The sequence below is a fragment of the Chiloscyllium punctatum genome, chromosome 46 (genome assembly GCF_047496795.1).
Source record: "Chiloscyllium punctatum isolate Juve2018m chromosome 46, sChiPun1.3, whole genome shotgun sequence".
In the NCBI taxonomy this organism is placed as follows: domain Eukaryota; kingdom Metazoa; phylum Chordata; class Chondrichthyes; order Orectolobiformes; family Hemiscylliidae; genus Chiloscyllium; species Chiloscyllium punctatum.
Window position 1 is genome coordinate 49,562,958 of NC_092784.1, and position 22,330 is coordinate 49,585,287.

The 22,330-nt window shown below is 41.4% G+C and overlaps 1 protein-coding gene across 3 annotated transcripts in view; it reads left to right on the forward strand.

Moving 5' to 3' along the window:
• Positions 1 to 22,330, forward strand: part of rfx1a (regulatory factor X, 1a (influences HLA class II expression)) — a 145,232-nt gene that overhangs the window by 106,043 nt on the left and 16,859 nt on the right. For all 3 annotated transcript variants that reach the window (XM_072564169.1, XM_072564170.1, XM_072564171.1), the window contains exons 11-15: positions 4,463 to 4,572; positions 4,851 to 5,002; positions 5,133 to 5,230; positions 14,192 to 14,341; positions 18,846 to 19,054. In XM_072564169.1, coding sequence (XP_072420270.1) covers positions 4,463 to 4,572; positions 4,851 to 5,002; positions 5,133 to 5,230; positions 14,192 to 14,341; positions 18,846 to 19,054 — 719 coding nt within the window. The remainder of the gene's footprint in view (positions 1 to 4,462; positions 4,573 to 4,850; positions 5,003 to 5,132; positions 5,231 to 14,191; positions 14,342 to 18,845; positions 19,055 to 22,330) is intronic.

Here is a 22,330-nt window from a genome sequence, read left to right on the forward strand (position 1 = left end):
CACCACAATGAATTCTGGCAGTGATAGACATACTGTGTGGTGCTTTGTCAAGGGCTTTCTGATAATCTAAGTCCATTAGGTTGAATCTTACATTTTTTTTGTCTGTGTCAATTTTGGAAGATTTTTTACTGCAAGTTCTTGTGAGATCTCTTGTTGTATCTTACCAAACTCAACTTATTAGCTACTTACCTCATGCCTAGTTGCTCCTCTTGCCAAATTCTGAACCCATCTCACCACACTTCATTCCCAGAAGAACTCATCACTCACTCTATATCTGCTGAAAAGCTGGCATCCCTGCCACACATGCCATATTTGAAAGGCTGCTGTGCATGGTCAAGCACAGGAACTTCCTCAGTGACAGACATTCTCAACATGTTGGAGAAGGGGTGACTGGTACCCGATTCTCTGACAGGGATCTGAAGGTACTGGTGGGTGGAGTGGTGCAGAGAAAGGACTTCCTCTTCCAGCAGAGGAGGCCACACCACCAGATGCTGGCAGCCTGGTCCATGGTCACCACCCGGGAAGGTACAGCCTCCACAGTCCAGAGGAGCAGTCAACAGTGGCGCAAGAAGGTCACTGACCTTCTCTGCTCCACCAGGGTAAGTGTCACACTCTTCTCTCAGATACCTCACACTAACTGTATCTCTGCTCCTGCACCCACATCCCACTAAGGCTCGTACTCTACCACTCCCACTATTGCCTGCAACATCTTCCCTTACTTGCTGTCATTTCCCCAGCATTCCAGACCACTAAACTTGCAAGGCCTCTGCAGTGCCTCCACACTCGTCCGGACACCTCATCACCTGTTGACCACCTGCACCTGGATGAACAGCCATGCCATCCACTTTCATCTCACTCAATCTCTCCCTTTCCCTCATTCTGGAAGAACGCAGCTCACAGTAGGGCAGCAAGAGCCCAGACGAGAAGAGGGGTGCCCTACGTCGAGCTTCTCATCCCATAAGAGGAAAGAATCTTGCTCTTCACAGGGGAAGATTAGGATGGCTCCTGTGGGGATGTCAAGACACAATGTCCTTCCAACTGAGTAAGTTCCATTCTTCATTCCAGTGTAATTCTGATAATAAATTCAGCCTCTGGATCATTAATTGAACACTACTTCTAACCATTGGCTGCAATGCCTTTTCTCTCATGTATCTTACAGGTAACTATGGGATGTCCACAAGACTGGTGAAGAAATGACCTACTCTGTTCCCCTTCTCTCCTTCCTGACCTTTAAGAAAGAGACAAGAAAGAGGCCTCAGAGGAAGTATAGGCAAGACTGCCTCCTGTACCTCCCACAAGCGCAGATACTGACACTTCAGTGGGAATGTCACAATTAAAACATTTGGGAGCATATTCTTGTGAGCACTTCACACTGACAGTTCCGTAGATGGCCAAGGAAGAAACATTCCAGGCCACTGACACCCAGAGGACTGCTGGAGTCCAAGCACTTGTGTCAGCAATCAGTGACTTCATCCACATGCACAGGGAGGAAAAAGAGCAGCGGACAGTATATGGGAGGCGATGGCCCTCATAACCCAGAGACTGCAGAAGTGCAGCTATGCTATGGGACCCCGACTCCCTCAAATGTGAAATTATCTGGCTGCCTGATGACCCAAAAATAGATGGGAGGTCAAGTGGTGAGGATGACAGAGGGAGAGAGTAAGTCAGATGAAAGTGGATGACAGAGTCTCTGGAGGTACATAGAGAGGTTAAGCAAGTGGACAAAAAATTGGCAGAAGGAATATAAAGTTAATGTGAGGTTATGCACTTTATCGGGAAGAATAGAGGAGCTGAATGTTACTTAAATGTAGAAAGCTGCAGTACATAAGGATTCAGTGGGTAATAGGGAAGGGAAATGGAATTTTGCCCTTTATTTAAATAGAGTGAAGTATAAAAGTAGAGAGTTTTTGCTCAAAATATACAAGACACTAGTCCGATCACAGCTGGACTATTGTGAAGTATTTTGGGCCCTTTATCTAATGAAAGATATACTGGTATTTGAACAGTCCAGAGAAGGTTCACTAGGATGATCCCAGGTATGGAGGGATAGTCAATGAGGAGACATTGAGCAGGTTCAGCCAGTACTCGTGGAATTTAGCAGGTTGAGAGGTGACTTTATTGAAACATACAAGATTCTTGGGACTTGACAGAGTAGATGCAGAAAGGTTGTTGCCCTTGCATGAGATTCTAGGACCATAGGGCATAATCTCAGAATAAGAGATCCGCAGTTAAGATGGACTTAAGGAGAAATTCTTCTCTCAGAATATAGTGAATCTGTGGAATTCTTGACCTCGGAGAGCTGTTGAAGCTGGGTCATTAATTATGTTCAGGGCTGAGACAAGCACATTTTTAATCAATATGGTTAGCAGAAAAGTAGATTTGATTGTTATCAGATCAGCAACAATCTCATTGAATGGAGGAGCAAATGGATTTACTTGGATTTTCAGAAGACTTCTGATAAAATCCCACATATAAGATGAGCATTTAAAATTAAAGCACATGGAATTAGGATTGTATAATTACATGGATGAAGAACGGTTTGGCAGACAGGAAACAAAGAGTAGGAATAAACAAGTCTTTTTCTGAGTAGCAGGTAATGATTAGTGGAGTACTGCAAGGGTCACTGCGTAGATCCCAGTTATTCACAATTTGTATTTATGATTTTGATGAGGGAACTAAAAGTAATGTCTCCACGTTTCTAAATGTCACCAAGCTTGGTGGGAGAGTGAACTATGAGGGACTACAGAGATGCTTCAGAGTGATTTGGACAGGTTGAGTGAGTTGACAAGTGCATGACAGAAGAAGTATAATGTGGATGAATGTGAAGTTATCCACTTTGATAGTAAAGCCAGGAAAGCAGTTTATTATCTCAATGGCAACAGTTTGGGAAAAGAGGGAAAGTGCAGCAAGACCCGAGTCCTTGTGCACCATTTCATTAAAGCAAGCATGCAGATGCAGCTGGTTATGAAGATGGCAAATGGTATGTTAGCCTTCATAGTGACAGGATTCTCTATGGAACAATGATGTCTTGTTGCAGTTGAACAAGTTCTTAGTGAGACTAGACCTGAAGTAGTGTGTGAAAGTTTGGTCTTCTTATCTGATGAAATACGTTCTCTCTATGGACAGAATGCAACAGAGATTTACAGATTAGTCCCGCCATTCCAGGAATCAATGTGCACAGTGAGAGAGTGCATCGGTTAGGACTATTTTCACTGGAGCTTAGCAAAATGAGGCAGAATTTCATAGAAACCAATAAACGTCTAACAGGACTAGACTGGTAAACGCAGGAAGAATGTTCCTGATGACTGGGGCGTCTCGAACAAGGGGTTACAGTTTAAGGATTTGGGATAGGACATTTAGAACTGAAATGAGGAAAGATTTCTTCACCCAGGGAGTAGTGAGTCTGTAGAATTCTCTGCCACAGCAAATGGTTGAGACCAAGTCATGTTTTTAGATATAGTTCTTTGGGCTAAAGGGATCAAAGTGTATGGGAGAAAGTAGGGGAACAGGGTCATGATCATGATCATATTGAATGGCAGAGTATGCTTGAAGGACCAAATCACCACCTGTTCCTAATTCCTTTTCCATATATGTAAATGAAGTAGTGCCGCTCCTGTCTCATCTCTAACTTCATCTAAAAATGCAATGACGATCCATCTACACCTGGGGTTTAAATTTATTTACCAATAATTCCCCCCACCCCATCCACGGATATCTTTCCAGATACTTTTCTGTTGTCACGTGCATCATTTTAGTGAATAAAAAGGCACAGTAGATATTTTAATATCTTTATCATAATGGTGTTGTGACCCTGTCACAATCCACGTTTTCTTCTATTGTTTGTCTGTAGAATTCTTTAATAATAATTTAAATTTATAGTTTCACTTTGCCTTCCAATTATTTTCCTTCTTTGCAAAGTTTTTTTGTCATCTCCTTTTTATCTGTTAACCCGTGGACAAAATTTAATGGGTCCCCCTCCAGGCTTCAAAGACATGTGTTCATGGAGGAAAGTACAGGGTGTTCATCCCTCCAATAAAATCTGGAGGAGGAAAGCTTTGTTGCTGGCCTTCCATCTCAGAAGCCAATTGAGTCCTTTAAATGAGGGATTTGTGAACTAGAGAGGCTGGCCACCAGACCCCATTTCTCCTCCAATATCAATCCCTGCTGAAGGCTTCACTGTGATCCTGAATGTAGCTACCATTCCCAGTGATGACATTGGTACTGGAGGAATGTCAGCCTTTGATGGAGCAGCTGCTCTCAAGAAAGGATTTCTGCCTACCCAGGGCTTATTCAGATGGAAGCTTTCTTTTCCTAGAGTTCATAATACTTCTTATTCATAAAGTGAATTTATTGGAATGAATGCATTCTTACTTCATATTCCTTTTTTATTCCTCCATATTTATTGTTTATTACTACTAAAATAGTAATAAACTCTTCAGACTTCTTCATGTTCTTTCTGCAGGCTATCCTGGATGTTATGGTGAACCTACAGTTTACTCTGGTTGAAACTTTGTGGAAGACATTTTGGCGATACAACACTTCCCAGTCAAGTGATGGCTCAGGATTGTCAGTGTAAGTGATTGACAGAGTGCCTTGCAGGAGAAAAGAATTCTAAAAGTCAGGGTGGGAAAGAAATTGAGGTAAGCTATAGATGAGGTGGGGTATGGGTATTGCATTGGATTAATAAACTAAATCAGAGATCTAATTCTGACAGAATGGCATCCTAGATATTTCAAAACTGTCAAATGTTTTGTCAGGATCCTCTTTAGTATTCAAAAGAGAAACTAAAAAATGATATGGTCATTGACAATCACCCAAATTGTTGTCAACTCAATGTTTCCTTTTCATAGTCACGATGAATCTGAGAAGCGCCTCCCTAAGTCATGCCTGGTTGTTCTCTGTAAGTATGAGCCGTCTCTGAAGTGGACAAAATACTGTGATAACATGCTTTACCAAGGTCTGGTGGAGATCCTTATCCCAGATGTCTTACGACCTATCCCGAGTGAGTATTTCCAGTAAAGTTAAATAATGTTACAGTTATAGCTAGAACAATTTTATGGATATATATTTGGTATTCTTGTGCTCTGTGAATCGTTATTGATAGCTATTAAATGCAACTGCTTGGTTTCCAGGTGCCTTGACTCAAGCAATTCGAAATTTTGCAAAAAGTTTAGAAAGCTGGTTAACCAATGCAATGATGAATGTTCCTGAAGAAATGGTTCGTGTGAAGGTAAGATGAGTTTCTCAGTTCTCGAAATGTAATCTGATGCAAAGGGCAATCCACTGTAGATTTAGGAGAGGCTAATATTATCATGATCATTTTTTTTTCCGTTTTTACTAATAAAAAGTTTATGACTTTGATATCAATCACAATCAATAGTGTCAAGAAAGATGGAGTCATATCATTTGTACCTAACTAGCAAACTTGAAATCAGAAACACAGCTTGAAATGTCACGAAAAGAAATGGCTGATATTGGGCAAATTTTATTGTGCCTAAGAACATGAATATTCAAATCTACACCAATAATATGTACTTATACAGTATCTTTAAGCTGGAAAAGCATCCGAGGGCACTTCACAGAAGCATAATCAGACAAAAAAGCCTTAAAAGCAGATAGTAGGAGCAATGAGAAGCTTTGTCAAAAAGATATGTTTTAAGGAGTGTCTGAAAAGATAAGTAATCGTTATAGTGATTGTAATAATGTCAGTTAGGTAGACCTCATTGAATATGAGTTCTCTTATTGGGGTTGTTAATCTGGTCCAAGCAGTGAGCTCTGGCTGACGGATAAGAACAGAAATGTCACTTGCGCACACAACATGGTGCTGGGAAAAAAAAGAAAAAAAGTGTATAAACAGTATCAGAGGTTCTGCTCACTCTTGGAGCTGACACCTTTTTAAAAAAAAGGAACAAGAATGTCAAACATCCTGTTCATCCTGAGAGCTGGCTCTGAGGGAGCTAGATCAGTGTCAAGCACTCTCCGTGTGTAAATAAAGGGTGACTTGGTGACTGGCCTCTATGGAGTTATTTCAGTGAGATTAATGATGCAACCATGTAAAAGCATCTATTAGCTGAAGCCCAACTGGACTTCAAACAGGCACTACAATTAGCTTTAATACTGGAAAATGCAGCGAGTGGGACATAGGAGTTTCAGGGTATTCCAATGGAAATGGACACCCTCACCAATCCGACTGAGCTTTGGAAACACCACTTGAGAGAAGGGAATTGCGTAGCCTCATTCAGGCCATATTCTGAACAGAGGGTCTTTAGGTCAGCCCACAGCAAATCACCAAAACAAAGCCAAGCTTCGGCCAAACGGTTAAAATTTTCTTCAGGATCTGGGCCAACAAGCCATTGTAGTTGCTGCAGGTATGCTGATGCAAAACAGCAAAAGCATCTCACTCAACCTGTGTTGAGTAAGAGAACTCATAGGCCTGTATCCAAGAGAGTGAAAATCCTTAGAAGTCCACCTGCATCTCGTTTGGAACAGTTAAGTTGCTGAGCAACATAAAAGTCAGAGTCAATCAAAATAAACAGCTGGTTAAATGGTCACCTGGTTCTAATGGAGGGCGATACCAGTCCAGCCAGTTTAGTGATTGTAGAACCAGTCTTGAATAAAATTCAATCAGCCCTTTAAATCTGCACAAGACCTTGGCTAGGCTGAGAACCTATATCAGGGAACCTTTACAGATTAAGGGTATAACTTGGATCTCTTATGAGAAGCAGCTGGTTCAATTACTACTGATTGTAATAAAAGGCTCAGGCCCAAGATTGATAGGGCGAAATTGGTTGAGAAGGATTAACCTAGATTGGTTCAACATTTTTCAATTAGAAAATGGCTGCCTGAATGAAGTCCTACTTAAATACCTAGATGTTTTTCAGGAAGGTTTAGAGATTATCAAAGGAGGCAAGGCCATTTGCAAGTTGACCAGGAAGCATTCCATGATTCTATAAGACCTGCCCAGTGCCATTTGCCATATGAGCAAAAGTAGAAGCAGAAGTCAGGAAGCTGAAAAGCAAAGGAACCGTCAAACCAGTCCAGTTTGCAGAATGGACAGCACCAACTGTATCAATCGTGAAGCCCAAAAGGTCGGTTCACCTTTATGAAAGTTTTAAACAAATGGTAAACCACCTTTTACAGCTTGAGAAGTACCCAATCCCTTGCGTAGAGGATTTATATGCCTTCACAAAACTGGACATGAGCCCTGTGTATTTGCAATTGCAGTTAGATGAGGATTCCCAGAAGTATGCTACAATTAGTACCCATAAGGATTTGTACCAATATACAAGACTGCCATTTGGGGTATTGACGATGTGGAGATGCCGGTGTTGGACTGGGGTGGACAAAGTTAAAATTACACAACACCAGGTTATAGTCCAACAGGATTATTTGGAAGTACTAGCTTTTGGAACGCTTCATCATGTACCTGTGGAGCAAGATCATAAAACACAGGATTAATAGCAAAAGATTGCAGTGTCGCCGAGACTTTCCTTACGCCTCCACTTCTTGCCTCTAAAGAACTGCCATACCGTAAACACACCATTGTTTGCAGCAAACTTCCCAACCTTCAGGACAACATCGACCATAACACCATACAAACCTGTCATGGCAACCACTGCAGTACAGGTCAGAGTGTCGACATGGATGCCACCATTACGTGGCACCACCATGTACACAGTAGGTACTCATGTGACTCAGCCAACATTGTCTATCTCATAAGCTGCAGGCAAGGATGCCCCAAGTCATGGTACATTGGTGAGACCAAGCAGATGCTACAACAACAGATGAATGAACACTGCACAACAATCGCCAGACAGGCATGTTCCCTCCCAGGTGGGGAACAATTCAGCGGTCAGGAATATTCAATCTCGGATCTTCGGGTGACCATCCTCCAAGGTGGACTTCAGGATACACAACAACACAGAGTGGCTGAGCAGAGGCTGATAGCCAAGTTTGGTCAGGACCAATTCAGGACGATGGCCTCAACTGGGATCTTGGGTTCATGTCACTCTACAGGTGACCCCACGACGTTATTTTCTCTCTCTCTCTCTCTCTCTCTCTCTCTCTCTCTCTCTCTCTCTCTCTCTCTCTCTCTCTCTCTCTCTCTCTCTCCCACACGCATATACACACACACAAAATCTTACATACTCATGCACTCACGCAGACTCTCAGACACACACACAAACACCCCTCACACTCACACCCATGCACACACCCTCTCACAGGCTTATATTCCATCACACTCACACACAAATACAAACTTTCTCACACGCACTCACTCACATTCTATCTCTCCCTCACATGCACGCACACACAAATATAAGTCGGTGGGGTCAATTTGCATTTGCAGAATTGTATTTGCAGAGACATTCTATTTTCCTCAAAAAGCACAGAATCTGCAGGCAGTCAATGCAGAAGTACATCCATGTAACATTTTATCAATTCCAACTTTGGAAATACAACCAGTCTGACTCAAGATTGGGATACAGGCAGTCTAACCTCACACCTTTAATACATTGTCTGAGCTGAGATGTCACAGTTTTTTTAGAAAACCTTAAGTCACCTCGAGAATGTGACTTAAAAGAAATCTGGGATTTACATATTAATGAACCAAAATCTGCAAGCCATTCTAAAAGATGAAGACTTAACGGCAATCTAAATTTGTTCAATATATTGTTTCAGTTGCATGACCCTGTGACATTTTGTTATAAACTGTGAGTCTTATGATTCTGCTCCACAGCTAGCTGATGAAGGAGCAGTGCTCCAAAAGCTAGTACTTACAAATAAACCTGTTGGATTTTAATCTGGTGTTGTGTGATTTTTAAATTTGGGGTATTGTCAGCTGTGCAATGTTTCAGTGCACAATGGAGAGTATTTTACAAGGTCTACCCCCTAGTCCCCTGAGAGAACTTAGATATAGTCCTTAGACCTTTGTCCTAGGCGGGCATATACCTTAGAAGGGAAAAATGTGAATTCCAGACACCCTAAATGACCTACTTGGGCTACAGAGTCAACAAGAAGATAAAATGAGGGTGGTCAATGGTGCCCTGATTTCCACGTCTGTACCAGAGCTTAGGATCTTTTCTTGGGTTGATGACTTATGATGAAAAGTTCATGTATAACCTGGCCTACATCCTGAAAGCTGAGCATCAACTCCTAAAAAAGGCTCAGTCTTGGAAATGGTCACTTAGCCAAGGCATAACTTTCAGAGAAGTGATAAAGCAGCTATCATCCTCTCAGGTGTTGGCACACTGTGATCCCAAGCGAGATCTGGTATTGACATATCCTCCCCATGTAGCATTGCGATAGTATTAACTCATGGAAAGAAACACCCACCAGGTATGCATGTACTACTTTGGCTGATGAAGAGCATAAATACACCCAACTAGAGAAAGCAGGTTTGATAGTCATATTTAGAGCCAGGAAGTTTCACCAATACCTTTACAGACGTAAATTTGTAATAATAACGGACCACAAACCCCTTCTAGGTCTACTTAAAGAATAGAAGGTAGTGCCACCCGTAACTTCGGGCTGAATTCAACGATGGGCTCTAATTCTAAGTGTGTAAAACTACATGTTCAAAAACCGTCCAGGAGGACAAGTAGCACCATGGATGCATTGAACTACCTTCCGCTGACAGATACACCACCAGTGGTACTGCCACTGGAAGAGTCCATAATGCTTTTAAATTTTGTGGACAAACTTCCAGTCACAGCTGACAATATCAGACTTTGGACGCAGCAAGAGCCAGCCCTGGAAAAACTGAAACAGCTGGAGGTGTAGGTGAGTCCAAAGGGCTGACCAGAATTAAAACCGTTTTGGATCCAAAGGGACCTGATCACAGTAGCGATGACATATTGTTATGGGGACCAAGAGTGATTTTCCTGAGCAAAGGTCGCTGTCAGATCCTGGTTGAATTCCAGCAGGGCTTTCCAAAATGAAGTTGTTGGCAAGAAGTTATGTCTGGTGGCCAGAATTAGATGCAGACATAGCTGTGTTGGTGGGGCAGTGCCTAGAGTGCCAAGAATGACAGAAATTATCCTCAGTAGTGTGGGAATGTCCCAGTAAACCCTGAACTAGCAACATTTTGACTGTGCAGGTCCTTTCGTGGGCTCAACGTTCATAGTCATTGCGGACGCACATTCAAAGTTGGTTGCATGTACCTAAGAGTGCATTTGTCAAACATGGGGTCGACGCAAGAGAAACTGCGTGCATCTTTTCCAATACACAGACTCCTGGAAGTGTTGGTCAGAGATAATTGGGCATCGTTTACCAGCAGGGAATTTGAGTATTCAACATAAGGTATTCGACATAAAAGGACATCATCCAATGTTTGGCAGAAAGAGAAGGCCAAACTTTGAAGGCAGGCTTAAAGAAGCAGCCTACAGCTTCACTAGATACTAAACTGTCCTGGTTCCTATTTGGTTGTCGGACCATCCCTCATGCAACTGCAGGGATAGCTCCAGCAGAACTGCTCATGGCGAGAAGACTCCTCTCTGGGTTAAATCTAACCTTCCTAAACCTGAAGGGTGTGGGTGAAATGGCATCAGGAACACCAGTGCTGGACACAAGACTCCGCTAAGCGAGAGAGGTAACTTATTTCAGGGGGTGAAGCTTTATGTAGAAATCACAGGAACGGCCCTAGATGGGCAAGAGGCATGGTCGACGTGAGTGATGCAGTGATGTATAAAGTTCAAATCCTGAACAGGCACATGGACCATCTGAAAGCTGCAAACTTGCAAATGGGAGCAAGACGTGCCCGACACCTCGACGCACTTTTCAACTGTTCCGGGACCCGTGAATTCTCCCAATCAGTCAAATGTTGAAGATACCTCAAAATCTGGGATGGACGCGGCGGATGTCACAGCCATGATACTTTTGCCACCTGAAGAGTAGAAGGAATTTCTTCCAAGACGCTCTGGGCACAAGAGGTGAGCTACTGTGTATTATGCACTGCCCATGTCAGAGGCAGAGTTGGACAAACCTGACCTGGTACTACAGTGCCCCAGGAGGAGTTACAAAGATAAACTGACCTGTGTCCTCGGACTCTGAGGACAAGGGGTGTAGTGATTGTAATGAGGTCAACCAGCTGGACCTTACAGAATGAGTTCCCTGATTGGGATGGTTATTCTGGTCCAGTCAGGGAGTCCTGGCTGACAGATAAGAATGAGAGTGTCAGACAACCTGTTCACTCTTAAGAGCTGGCTCTGAGGAAACTGGTTCAGTGTTAAGGACTCTTCACATGTAAATAAACTGTGACTTGGTGACGGGATATTTATTAGCATTTACAGGAAGGTTTTTCAAAGAGCCCAAACAGCTGTAGGTGTAGACATGTTTTCCAAATAGAAAGTGGAATTAATACTAAACTAAAAGTCTGAGAAATGGAGAGTTTTGCCAGAGCGGTCAGACGAGAAGGGCTACAGAGGTGGAAAGGGGCAAGGCCTTGAAGTTTAAGCACAAGAATGAAAATTTCAAATTGAAAACCAAGAATCCAATGAAGTAGTTGGTTAGCTCGCTGAGCTGCTGGGTTATCATGCCAATGTTTCGTTACCATGCTAGGTAACATCATCAGTGTGACTTCTGTGAAGCACTGTTGTTCTGTCCCACTTGTTTTTTACGTGGCCCAGTCTGTGGGAGTGAGTGTCAGTTCTGGGTCTTCTGTGCAGCGGTTTGTCTCTGGTTAGCTTGTCCTAGAATAGTTACTTTGCCATAGTCGAACTGATGGCCAACTTGGGGGTTTGTGTGAATGGAGATGAGGGAGAGTGGATCATGTTGTTTAGTTGCCATTTGGTGTTCGTGAAGTTGGATGGCTAGTTTTCTTCCTGTTTGTCCAATGTAGTGCTTGTTGTAGTTATTGCACGGGAATTTGTATACCACGTTGGTCCTACATGTTGTGGCTATGGGTCCTTTGTCCTGGCAAGTAGTTGGCATAATGTGGCTGTTGGTTGGTGTGGTACCGTGATACCTAGTGGTCATAACAGCCAAGTAGTTAATTCTGATATGTTCTTCACATAGGATAGGGTGGCCAGTGTCTACTTAGCATTGTCTGTTGGATAGGCATCAGTGGATGAAAACGATGGGGTAACTGTTGTTAGCAAAGACTTTGTGCAAGAGTTCTTCCTCTTCCTTGCACAGTTCTGGTGTGTTGCAGTGTGTCACAGCTGTTTTGAATAGTGCCCTTACACAGCTCGGTTTGTGAAGGTAGAGGTGATTGCTATTGTAGTTGAGGATCTGGACTATGTGGCTGAGTTTCCTGTACACTTTGTTATACAAAATCCCTTGCAACAACTGCAAGCAAACACTACATCAGACAAACAGGAAGCACCCGACTTCACGAACACCAACTGGCAACTAAATGACATGCATCACTGTCCTCATCTCCATATACACAGACCCGCAAGAGGGCCATCAATTCAACTATGACAAAGCAACCATTCTAGAACAAGCTAACCAGAGACATATCAGAGGGTTCCTGGAAGCCTAGTTTTCAACTAAAAAGGCCATCAACAAACACAAAGACATAGTGTACAAACCACTGCAGAGAAGACCCAGAAATAACACTCACCCCCACAGACCGTACCACATAAAAACCAAACAGGACAGAACAACAGTGCTTCATGGAAGTTGCACTGATGATGTTACCCAGCATATTGAAATGTCTGCATGATAACACAGCAGCTCAGCGAGCTAACCAACCACCTCATCTACAACCCAAGCTGCAGATTTTCATGAAATTCCAATGAACTGCTAAAGGACAGGGATGATCAGCAAGTGAGACAACAAGGACAGTTTTTATGTGCTGAAATTTATAAAGAATAGGCAGCTTGGCAAAATGATCTTTGGAAAATATGAGGCACAGTGCACATTGATGATTTTCCAAGTGTTGAAGTAGTTATTGAGATGGTATGTATATAAGGGTTATAAACTCAGTTTGTGCCAAATTAGGTGTCCAGTACAGCAGTCTAATTGAGTGATCAGACCTGGTCTTGTCTTTGATTGAGACCCTGGAAACAGATGTTATGTAAGGTAGCCAGGTCAAAGGAGAGTTTATATGAAGGAAAGCCTTACAAAATGCAAGAGAACAATGACCTCAAATTATACCTGACAATGTGAATTGTAAAGGATTAAATAACCTAATAACTTCATTTGTGGTTTTCTTTCTGTGTATCTAATATATCAGTCATGTTTGGTAAATTCAAGTACTAAGTTATTTTTAAAATCAGGAATGTGATCAATTTGTTATTTTGATATTCCTCATCAAATGAATGATGCATCATCATACTTCATTACATAGTTTAGGTAACAGGTCATCAAAGAACAATGAGGCATCAGTCCTTCGGTGGGGTAGGGGATTCAATTACCCGTAGATTTTCTTCACGTGACTTCTGCAACCAAAATACAGATTTTAAAGTTGAAAAAGGAGCAGGAACACTTAAAGTTTCAAATCCGTTCGTGAGACACAACCTTGTAATTGGCCAAAAAATTAGACCAGTTGAAGGATAAGTATCTTTAATCAGTTTGAACGTATTATAAAAGACTTTTGGGACAGGTGGGATGTGAACCTGGACCTTCTAACCCAAAGGTTTAAAGATAGAGACACTACCACAGTGTCAGAAGATTCTAAGAGATTCTAATTTTTAATCAATCTCTTCAAACATGTTTTTGTACATCTGTGGAACAGGTGTGACATGAACCTGCATCTACAGATCTAGAAGATCTTTACCACTACACCACAAGAGCCCTTCCAATTGAATGCTGTGCTTATCATTTGTTTAATTTTTAAATTACAAATACAGTTTTAACACTTATATATGTTATACTTAAGAGTATAAGCATGTATTCACTCCATCGTCTCAAATTGCATGCTGTCTGTTCAGCCTGGAGGCCGTTTTGTTTGTTAAAGTTGATATGCTAATTTTCAGATGTCCTTTGAGCATAACGTATCCTCTAACGCACATTATTTCAGGATATGCAGGGGGGAAAGATTTATTCAAAGTGTTCCTGTTAAAATTGTAGCACTTCGATTGATTTTATTCGTTAATTTAATCCTGTAATTTATGTTTTAAAACTCTATAACAGAAAATAGATTAATCCTTGTGTTTTATTCATTCACCACTGGCCCATTATTAATAAATTTTAAATTGTATTTGGACCTTAAATATTCATTGCTGTTCATTTCTAACTCCTGTAGGTGGCAGCTGCAAGTGCCTTTGCACAGACTCTGAGACGTTACACATCATTAAATCATCTTGCTCAGGCAGCCCGTGCTGTGCTGCAGAATACTGCACAGATCAACCAGATGCTGAGTGATTTAAACCGAGTAGATTTTGCAAATGTTCAGGTAATTAGCACTGCACCAGAAAAAAGCTCCAGGTCCAATCATAGCCGTTTGAATTAGCTGATCTCAACCAAGTAGTGTTAAGGAAGCACTGGTCTGGATTTTATGTTGGTAATGAGGACAGAACTGTGGTTGCTGTCATTACTCATTTGAAACTGACAATGTGACTTCTGCAACCAAAATACAGATTTTAAAGTTGAAAAAGGGGCAGGAACACTTAAAAGTTTCAAATCAGATCATGAGGCACACCTTGTAATTGGCCAAAATATTAGACCAGTTAAAGGATAACTGACAATTGAACCTGACAATTACATGGTTAAATGCAGAAGCTGGTGATTGCTGTGACTGAAAGCATGATTCTTTAGAAATTGAGTACAGGAGGTCTCCAATTGGAAATTTCTGTTTTATAATAAATTATACATATCTTCTGAAATTATCGAAGTTAATGATATTTTATCTTCTACTTTAATCCCATGTGTATGTCTCAAATCATTTATTTTGTTAAATAGAGTAAATTAAAAGTAGCGAACTTTTAACTTTCCTGTTTGTTGTGTATGGGAATATTTTAATGTGACTTGCTGCTTACCTTACTGCTGCTGTACGTTGATTGACTCAGCACCAGAAAGAAACTACCGTCATTAAAGTCTGCATCACAGAGATTGCTATATCTTTGTTGGCAGCCTTCTTTAAGTGTAGTGGAGGACATCATTGCTTCTCCACTGACTGGAAGATCTGTCCATTGTATGGACTTAGTGCCCTGATTTAGGGAGAAAAAAAGGATGAACCAGACATTACCTCACTTAATTGTTATCCTTTGATCCACTCCTGGAAATGGCATTGTCAGTTAATGCTAGATTCCGCCTTGACCCTAATATCTAATGGTCAGTCACATTAAGAACACCAGCTGTCCATATCCTCAGATGTAGAATGATTCAGACCTCTCCTTGAAAAGAGGAAGAAAATAATAGTTGAGGAGGTGGAGGACACCACACATAAGATGTTATCTCTGAATCCAAGAGTGAAAGGAAGAATATAGCAACATAGAAGATAGAAGCATGAGCCTGCTCCACTGTTCATCACCCTCATGGCTGATTATCCAACTCAATAGCCCAGTCCTGCTTTCTCTCTTTAACCTTTATTCCATTCACCCCAAGTGCTATATCTAGCAGTCTCTTGAATACATTGAATGTTTTGGCATCAACTGCTTCCTGTGCTAATGAATCCCACAGGCTCCCCACTCTTTGGGTGAAGAAATGTCTCCTCATCTCCATCCTAAATGGTCTGCCCCAGATTCTCAGACTGTGACCCCTGGTTCTGCATGCACCCTCCATCAAGAACATCCTCCCTGCATCCATCCTGTCTAGTCCTTTAGAATTTTATAATTCTTTGTGAGATCCCCTCACTCATCTGAACCCCAGTGAAAATAATCCTAACGTAGTCAATCTCTCCACATGCGTCAGTCCCTCCATCCCTGAAATCAGCCTGGTAAACCTTCGCTGCAGTCCCTTGAGAGCAGGAGCATCCTTCCTCAGAAAAGGAGACCAAAGCCCCGCACACTATTCCAGGTGTGGCCTCACCAAGGCCCTGTAAAGCTGCAATGACACATCCTAGTTCCTGTATTTGAAATGTCCCACAATGAAGGCCAACATACCATTTGCCTTCTTTACCGCTTGCTGTACCTGTATGCTCACCTTCAGTGACTGGTGCACAAGGACACCCAGGTCCCACTGCACTCTCCCCTCTCCCAATTTACAGCCATTCAGGTAGTGATCTGCCTTCTTATTTTTGCTTCCAAAGTGAATAACCTCACATTTATCCCAGTTATACTGCATCTGCCATTGATTTGCCCACTCACCTAGCCTGTCCAGATCATGCTGAAAGATTTCTGCATCCTAGTCACAGTTCACCCTCTCACCTAACTTGGTATCATCTGCAAACTTTGAGATGTCATATTTTGTTCCCTTATCCAAATCATTAATAGCATTGTGGATAGCTGAGGTCCCAGCACCATTCCCTGTGGCACCCTACCAGTCACTGCATGCCAATTTGAAAAGGACCCATTAATTCCTACTCTTTGTTTCCTCTCTACCAACCAGTTTTTTAAAATCCATCTCAATACACTACCCCCAATTCTATTCACTTTAATCTTGCACAATAATTGTACACAGGACTTTATCAAATGTTTTCTGAAAGTCCAAATGCACCATATCAACTGGCTCCCCTTGTCAACTCTACTGGTTACATCTTCATAGAATTCCCATAGATTTGTGAAGCACGATTTCCCCTTCATAAATCTATGCTCCCTCTGTCTGACCCTGCCACTGCTTTCTAAATGCTCTGCTGTAAAGTCCTTAATAATGGATTTGAGAATTTTCCCCACTACTGATGTTAGGCTGACTGGTCGATAATTCCCTGGTTTCTCTCTTCCTCTTTTTTTGAGTAATTCAGTGACATTAGCTACCCTCCAACCTGCAGGGATTGTACCAGAGTCTAGAGAATCCTGGAAGATGACCAATACAACTGCTGTTGCTAGAACCACTTCCTTCAGTACTCTGGAATGTAGACTGTCAGGTCCTTGGGATTTATCTGCCTTCAATCCCCTCAACTTTTGCAGCGCCATTTCTCTACTAATATTGATCTCCCTCAGTTCTTCCCTCGTATTAAACCTTGCATTCTACAACATGTCTGGTATCTGATTAGTGTCCTCTCTTGTGAAGACAGAACCAAAGTATATGTTTACTTGCTTAGCCATTTCTTTGTCCCCTATTCTAGATTTCCACATTTCTATCTGTAGGGGACATACATTTGTCTTCACTAATCTCTTTCTCTTCACATACCTGTAGAAACTCTTACTATCAGTCTTTACGTTCCCTGCAAGCTTCCTTTTGTACTGTATTTTCCTCTTCTTAATCAAATGGTAATAGTCCTGTACATGTGCCATTTGCTGTTCATATTATATTGAAGCAAGTACCATATCAATATAGTAGCTAGAAAGTGTTAATCAACTTAGTTACAGGAAGACATGCAATAATACAGAACTTAAAATGCTTCAAGTTTAAAAATAATTATGTTCCAATGCAATTACTGTTATTATGTGGACACAACAGGATTCACATGACACACATAGCAGTGAGATCAGCAGTGTCTTTTTGGTGGTCTGCACTGTGATACAAATGCTAGCCAGAAAAATAGGAAACTCTGTACTCTGTGCCATATCATGGAATCTTTAATATCCATCTTGACCACAAGATCAAGCAAATAGATTCTAGTTGTCATTTTTTATCTGACCAATGCAACATTTTTTCAGTACTGTACTTAGAGTCATACAGATGTACAGCACTGAAACAGACCCTTCAGTCCAATTCGTCCATACCGACCAGATATCCTAACCTAATCTAATCCCACTTGCCAGCACTTGGTCCATATCCCTCTAAACTGTTTCTATTCACATGACCATCCAGATGACTTTTAAATATTGTGTTGAACCAGCCTCCTCCACTTCCTCTGGCAGCTCATTCCATACATGCACCACCCTCTGCAAGAAAAAGTTGCCCCTTAAGTCCCTTTTAAGTTTTTCTTCTCTCACCCTATACCTATGCCCTCTGGTTCTGGACTTCCCCACTCCAGCGAAAAGACCTTGTCTATTTACCCTATCCATGCCCTTCATGATTTTATAAACCTCTATAAGGTCACTTCTCAGTCTCCTTTCCAGGGAAAACAGCCCCAGCCTACTCAGCCTCTCCCTATAGCTCAAAAGCTCCCAACACTAGCAACATCTTTGTAAATTTTTTCTGAACCCTTTCAAGTTTCTCAACATCCTTCCAATAGGAGGGACACCAGACTTGCATGCAATATTCCAAAAGTGGCCTAATCAATGTCCTGTACAGCCACAACATGATCTCCCAAGTCCTCCATTCAATACTCTGACCAATAAAGGACAGCATACTAAATGCCTCCTTCATGATCCTATCTACCTGCGACTCTACTTTCAAGGAACTACGAACCTGCACTCTAAGGAGTCTTTGTTCAGCAACACGCCCAGGACCTTACCATTAAGTGTGTAAGCCCTGCTCTGATTTGCCTTTCCCAATGCAGCATCTCACATTTATCTAAATTAAACTTCATCTGCCACTGTTCAGCCCATTGGTCCATCTGATCAGAGGTAACCTTCTTTGCTGTCCACTATACCTCCAAATAACAGTCAAATTCACCTGATGTCCTGAAGCAGAGCTTGAACCTACAAACCTCTAACTCTAAGATGCTATCAACCAAGCCAAACTGGCTTTTATGATTTGTCGCTTGCACTTTCTCAGTTTAGTCAGAATTGATTCTGTATTGGTTATGAGTTCATGTAGTGTGAAACTAATCAACAGAGCTAAATCAACCTCTTGCTAATGTCTTTATGTCAGTGAGAGAAATCCCTGGTAACATAGCTTATCTTTTGAAAATCGGTTTGTACTTGATGAGCAGGTGTACATGTAATAGTGATTTAATGGGTTTTTTTCAGGAACAAGCTTCATGGGTGTGTCGTTGTGAGGATGGTGTTGTGCAAAGGCTGGAACAGGATTTTAAGATGACTTTACAGCAACAGAACTCCTTAGAGCAATGGGCATCCTGGTTAGACAGTGTGGTAACCCAGGTCCTCAAACCATATCATGGCAGTCCTAGTTTCCCCAAAGCTGCCAAACAGTTCCTGCTCAAGTGGTCCTTCTACAGGTAAGTCTTATAATATTGTTCTGTGTAGATAGAAGTGTTATTAAATGAAAATATACTTGATAATGTGTCATGATGCACAGGAAATTCAATTACAGTGTGTTGCAGTAAATCCTCTGTACCCACAAAATCATGAATTCGCTTATCCACACCAAAAAATAATTTAACAATAAAAATCAATGTTTGCAGGCAAAAATCATGTATCAATGATTTTTAATTTAGGTTTAATGAGCTCCTCTCGCAAATTTCATCAATCACAGGGATTCTCAGGAATGGAACTCTTGCTGATATGGAGGAATGACTGTATTTGAATTTAAATATTATATCAATATATTTCACTCATTTGAACCAAACTATTAGTTTTATACAATGCATTTTATTTTTATGTAAGTAATACTAATGAGTAAATGTCAAAAACTTTGTACAGTTAACAACATTTGCTCTCTTTGTACGCTATTTGGTTGTTATGAAGGGACAGTGAATAACAAACTTGTTACCTCACCTTGAATAAAGTGGTCCTTCAGCTGCAGATCTGCTTTCTCAAATATGTCTGGTGTCATTTCTGAACTCAGTCATGTAGAGGAGGAGACAGAGTTGCATTTTAAAAAAAAATTCATTTGGATCACCCAAAAACCTTGGCAAACAATGGGTAACTTTTAAAGTGTAGTCAGTTGTCTTGTAGTTGAACAAGAACAACACGTGATTACATGTAACTTCAAAGTATGCTGATTAGACAAAGTGACATTCTTGTTCCTCTGGCATCCTCCACGTAGTGCTGGAGTGGGCTTCCTCCACACTTGCAGAGAGAAGTTAAGAGATTTTAATGTCATAATATTGGTAAATATCTCAAACTAAGCCACAATCTTCATGCAGTGTAAAACGGAGTGAGTATGTCTGAGTGTTAGTCCTATTTTCATTGCTGGATGAAATCTTCAACACTCAAAGTTTCAAAATTTTAATTATTTGGATGCAATGATTTTGGATCTGATTATCTAAACAAAGTTATTTTAATGCACATCAGTACTCTGAAAGTTTTATTAAGGTAAGTAGCATTGGAAGACTTGGATTCCTCTGATCTCCCACCACCTCCCAAATTCAGTTATCATTTTCGACAATAACTAATTGTTGATCCTGTGACTTGAATCCCAGAAAATGCTTCATCAATGCAAATTCATAGCTTGTGTCTGAATATAGGATATGCTATCATCAGCACCAATAATTATTAAAATTACCTTATGTAACTGTGGAAGGGATATCTTTGATTTGGGAAGTAAAATTAAAGTTGTTGGTGTCTTGTTTCATAGAACATAGAATATGACAGTGCAGGTCCTTCAGCCCTCGATGTTGCTGTGAAACCAATCTGAAGCCCATCTAACCTACACTATTCCATTATCATCCATATATTTCTCTAATGACCATTTAAGTGCCCTTAAAGTTGGCAAGTCCACTCCTGTTGCAGGCATGGCATTCCAGGCCCTTACTACTCTGAGTAAAGAAACTATCTCTAACATCTGTCCAATATCTATCACCCCTCAATTTAGTTATGTGCGCTCATATTAGCCATCACCATCCGAGGAAAAGGCTGTCACTGTCCATCCTATCTAATCCTCTGATCACCTTATATGTCTTTCTTAAGTCACCTCTCAACCTTCTTCTTTGTAACGAAACAGCCTCAAATCCTTCAGCCTTTCCTTATAAGACCTTCCCTCCATACCATGCAATATCTTGGTAAATCTCCTCTGTACACTTTCCAATGCTTCCACATCCTTCCTATAATGCAGCAATCAGAACTGCACGCAACACTCCAAGTGCAGCCGCACCAGAGTTTTGTACAGCTGCAACATGACCTCATAGCTCTGAAACTCAATCCCTCTACCAATAAAAGCTAACATGCCATATGCCTTCTTATCAACCCTACCAAGCTAGGTAGCAACTTTCAGGGATCTATGTACATGGACACCAAGACCTCTGTGCTCATCCACACTGCCAAGAATCTTACCATTAGCCTAGTACTCTGCGTTCCTGTTACTCCTTCCAAAGTGAATCACTTCACACTTGTCCACATCAAAGTCTATTTGCCACCTCTCAGCTGAGCTCTGTAGCTTACTTGTGTCCCTCTGTAACTTGCAACGTCCTTCAGCAGTGATCACAACTCCATCGACCTTTGTGTCATCCATAAATTTACTAACCCATCCTTCTACACCCTCATCCAAGTCAGTTATGAAAATGACAAACAGCAGTGGCCCCAAAACAGATCCTTGTGGTACACCACTAGTTACTGAACTCCAGGATGAACATTTCCCATCAACCACCACCCTCTGTCTTCTTTCAGCTAACCAGTTTCTAATCCAAACCGCTAATTCATGCTCAATCCCATACCACCATATTTTCTGCAATAGCCTACCATTGGGAACCTTATCAAATGCTTTACTGAAATCCACATACACCACATCAACCACTTTACCCTCATCCACCTGTTTGGTCACCTCAAAGAGCTCACAAGGTTTGTGAGGCATGACCTACCCTTCACAAAACCGTGTTGACTATCCCTAATCAACTTATTCCTTTCTAGATGATTATAAATCCTATCTATTAAAATCCTTTCCAACACTTTACCCACAACCAAAGAAAGGCTCACTGGTCTAGAATTAGATTGTCCCAACTTCCCTTCTTGAACAAGGCGACAACAGTTGCTTTCTTCCAGTCTTTTGGCACTATTCCTGTCGACAATGATGACATAAAAATCAAAGCTAAAGGCTCTGCATTCTCCTCCCTAGCTTCCCAGAGAATTCTAGGATAAATGCCATCTAGGCCAAGGGACGTATCCATTTTCACACACTCCAGAATTGCTAACACCTCCTCCTTCTGAATCTCAATCCCGTCTCGTCTAACAGCTTGTATCTCAGTATTCTCCTCGACAAAATTGTCTTTTTGCAGTGTGAATACTGATAAAAAATATTCATTTAGGCCTCTCCTATCTCCTCAGACTCCACACACAACGTCCCACTACTGTCCTTGACTGGCCCTAATATTACTCTCTTCATTCTTTTATTCCTGACATACCTATCGAAAGCTTTAGGGTTCTCCTTGATCCTACCTGCCAAAGACTTCTCATGTTCTCTCCTGGCTAACTTTCAACTCTCAAGAGCTCTGAGCCTCCACGTCTCATCCTCACATAAACCGCCTCCTTTCTCTTGACAAGAGATTCAACTTCTTTAGTAAACATGCTGTGTTAAACTGTATCCAGTATGTACACTTCCACAAGTCTCCTGCTAAATA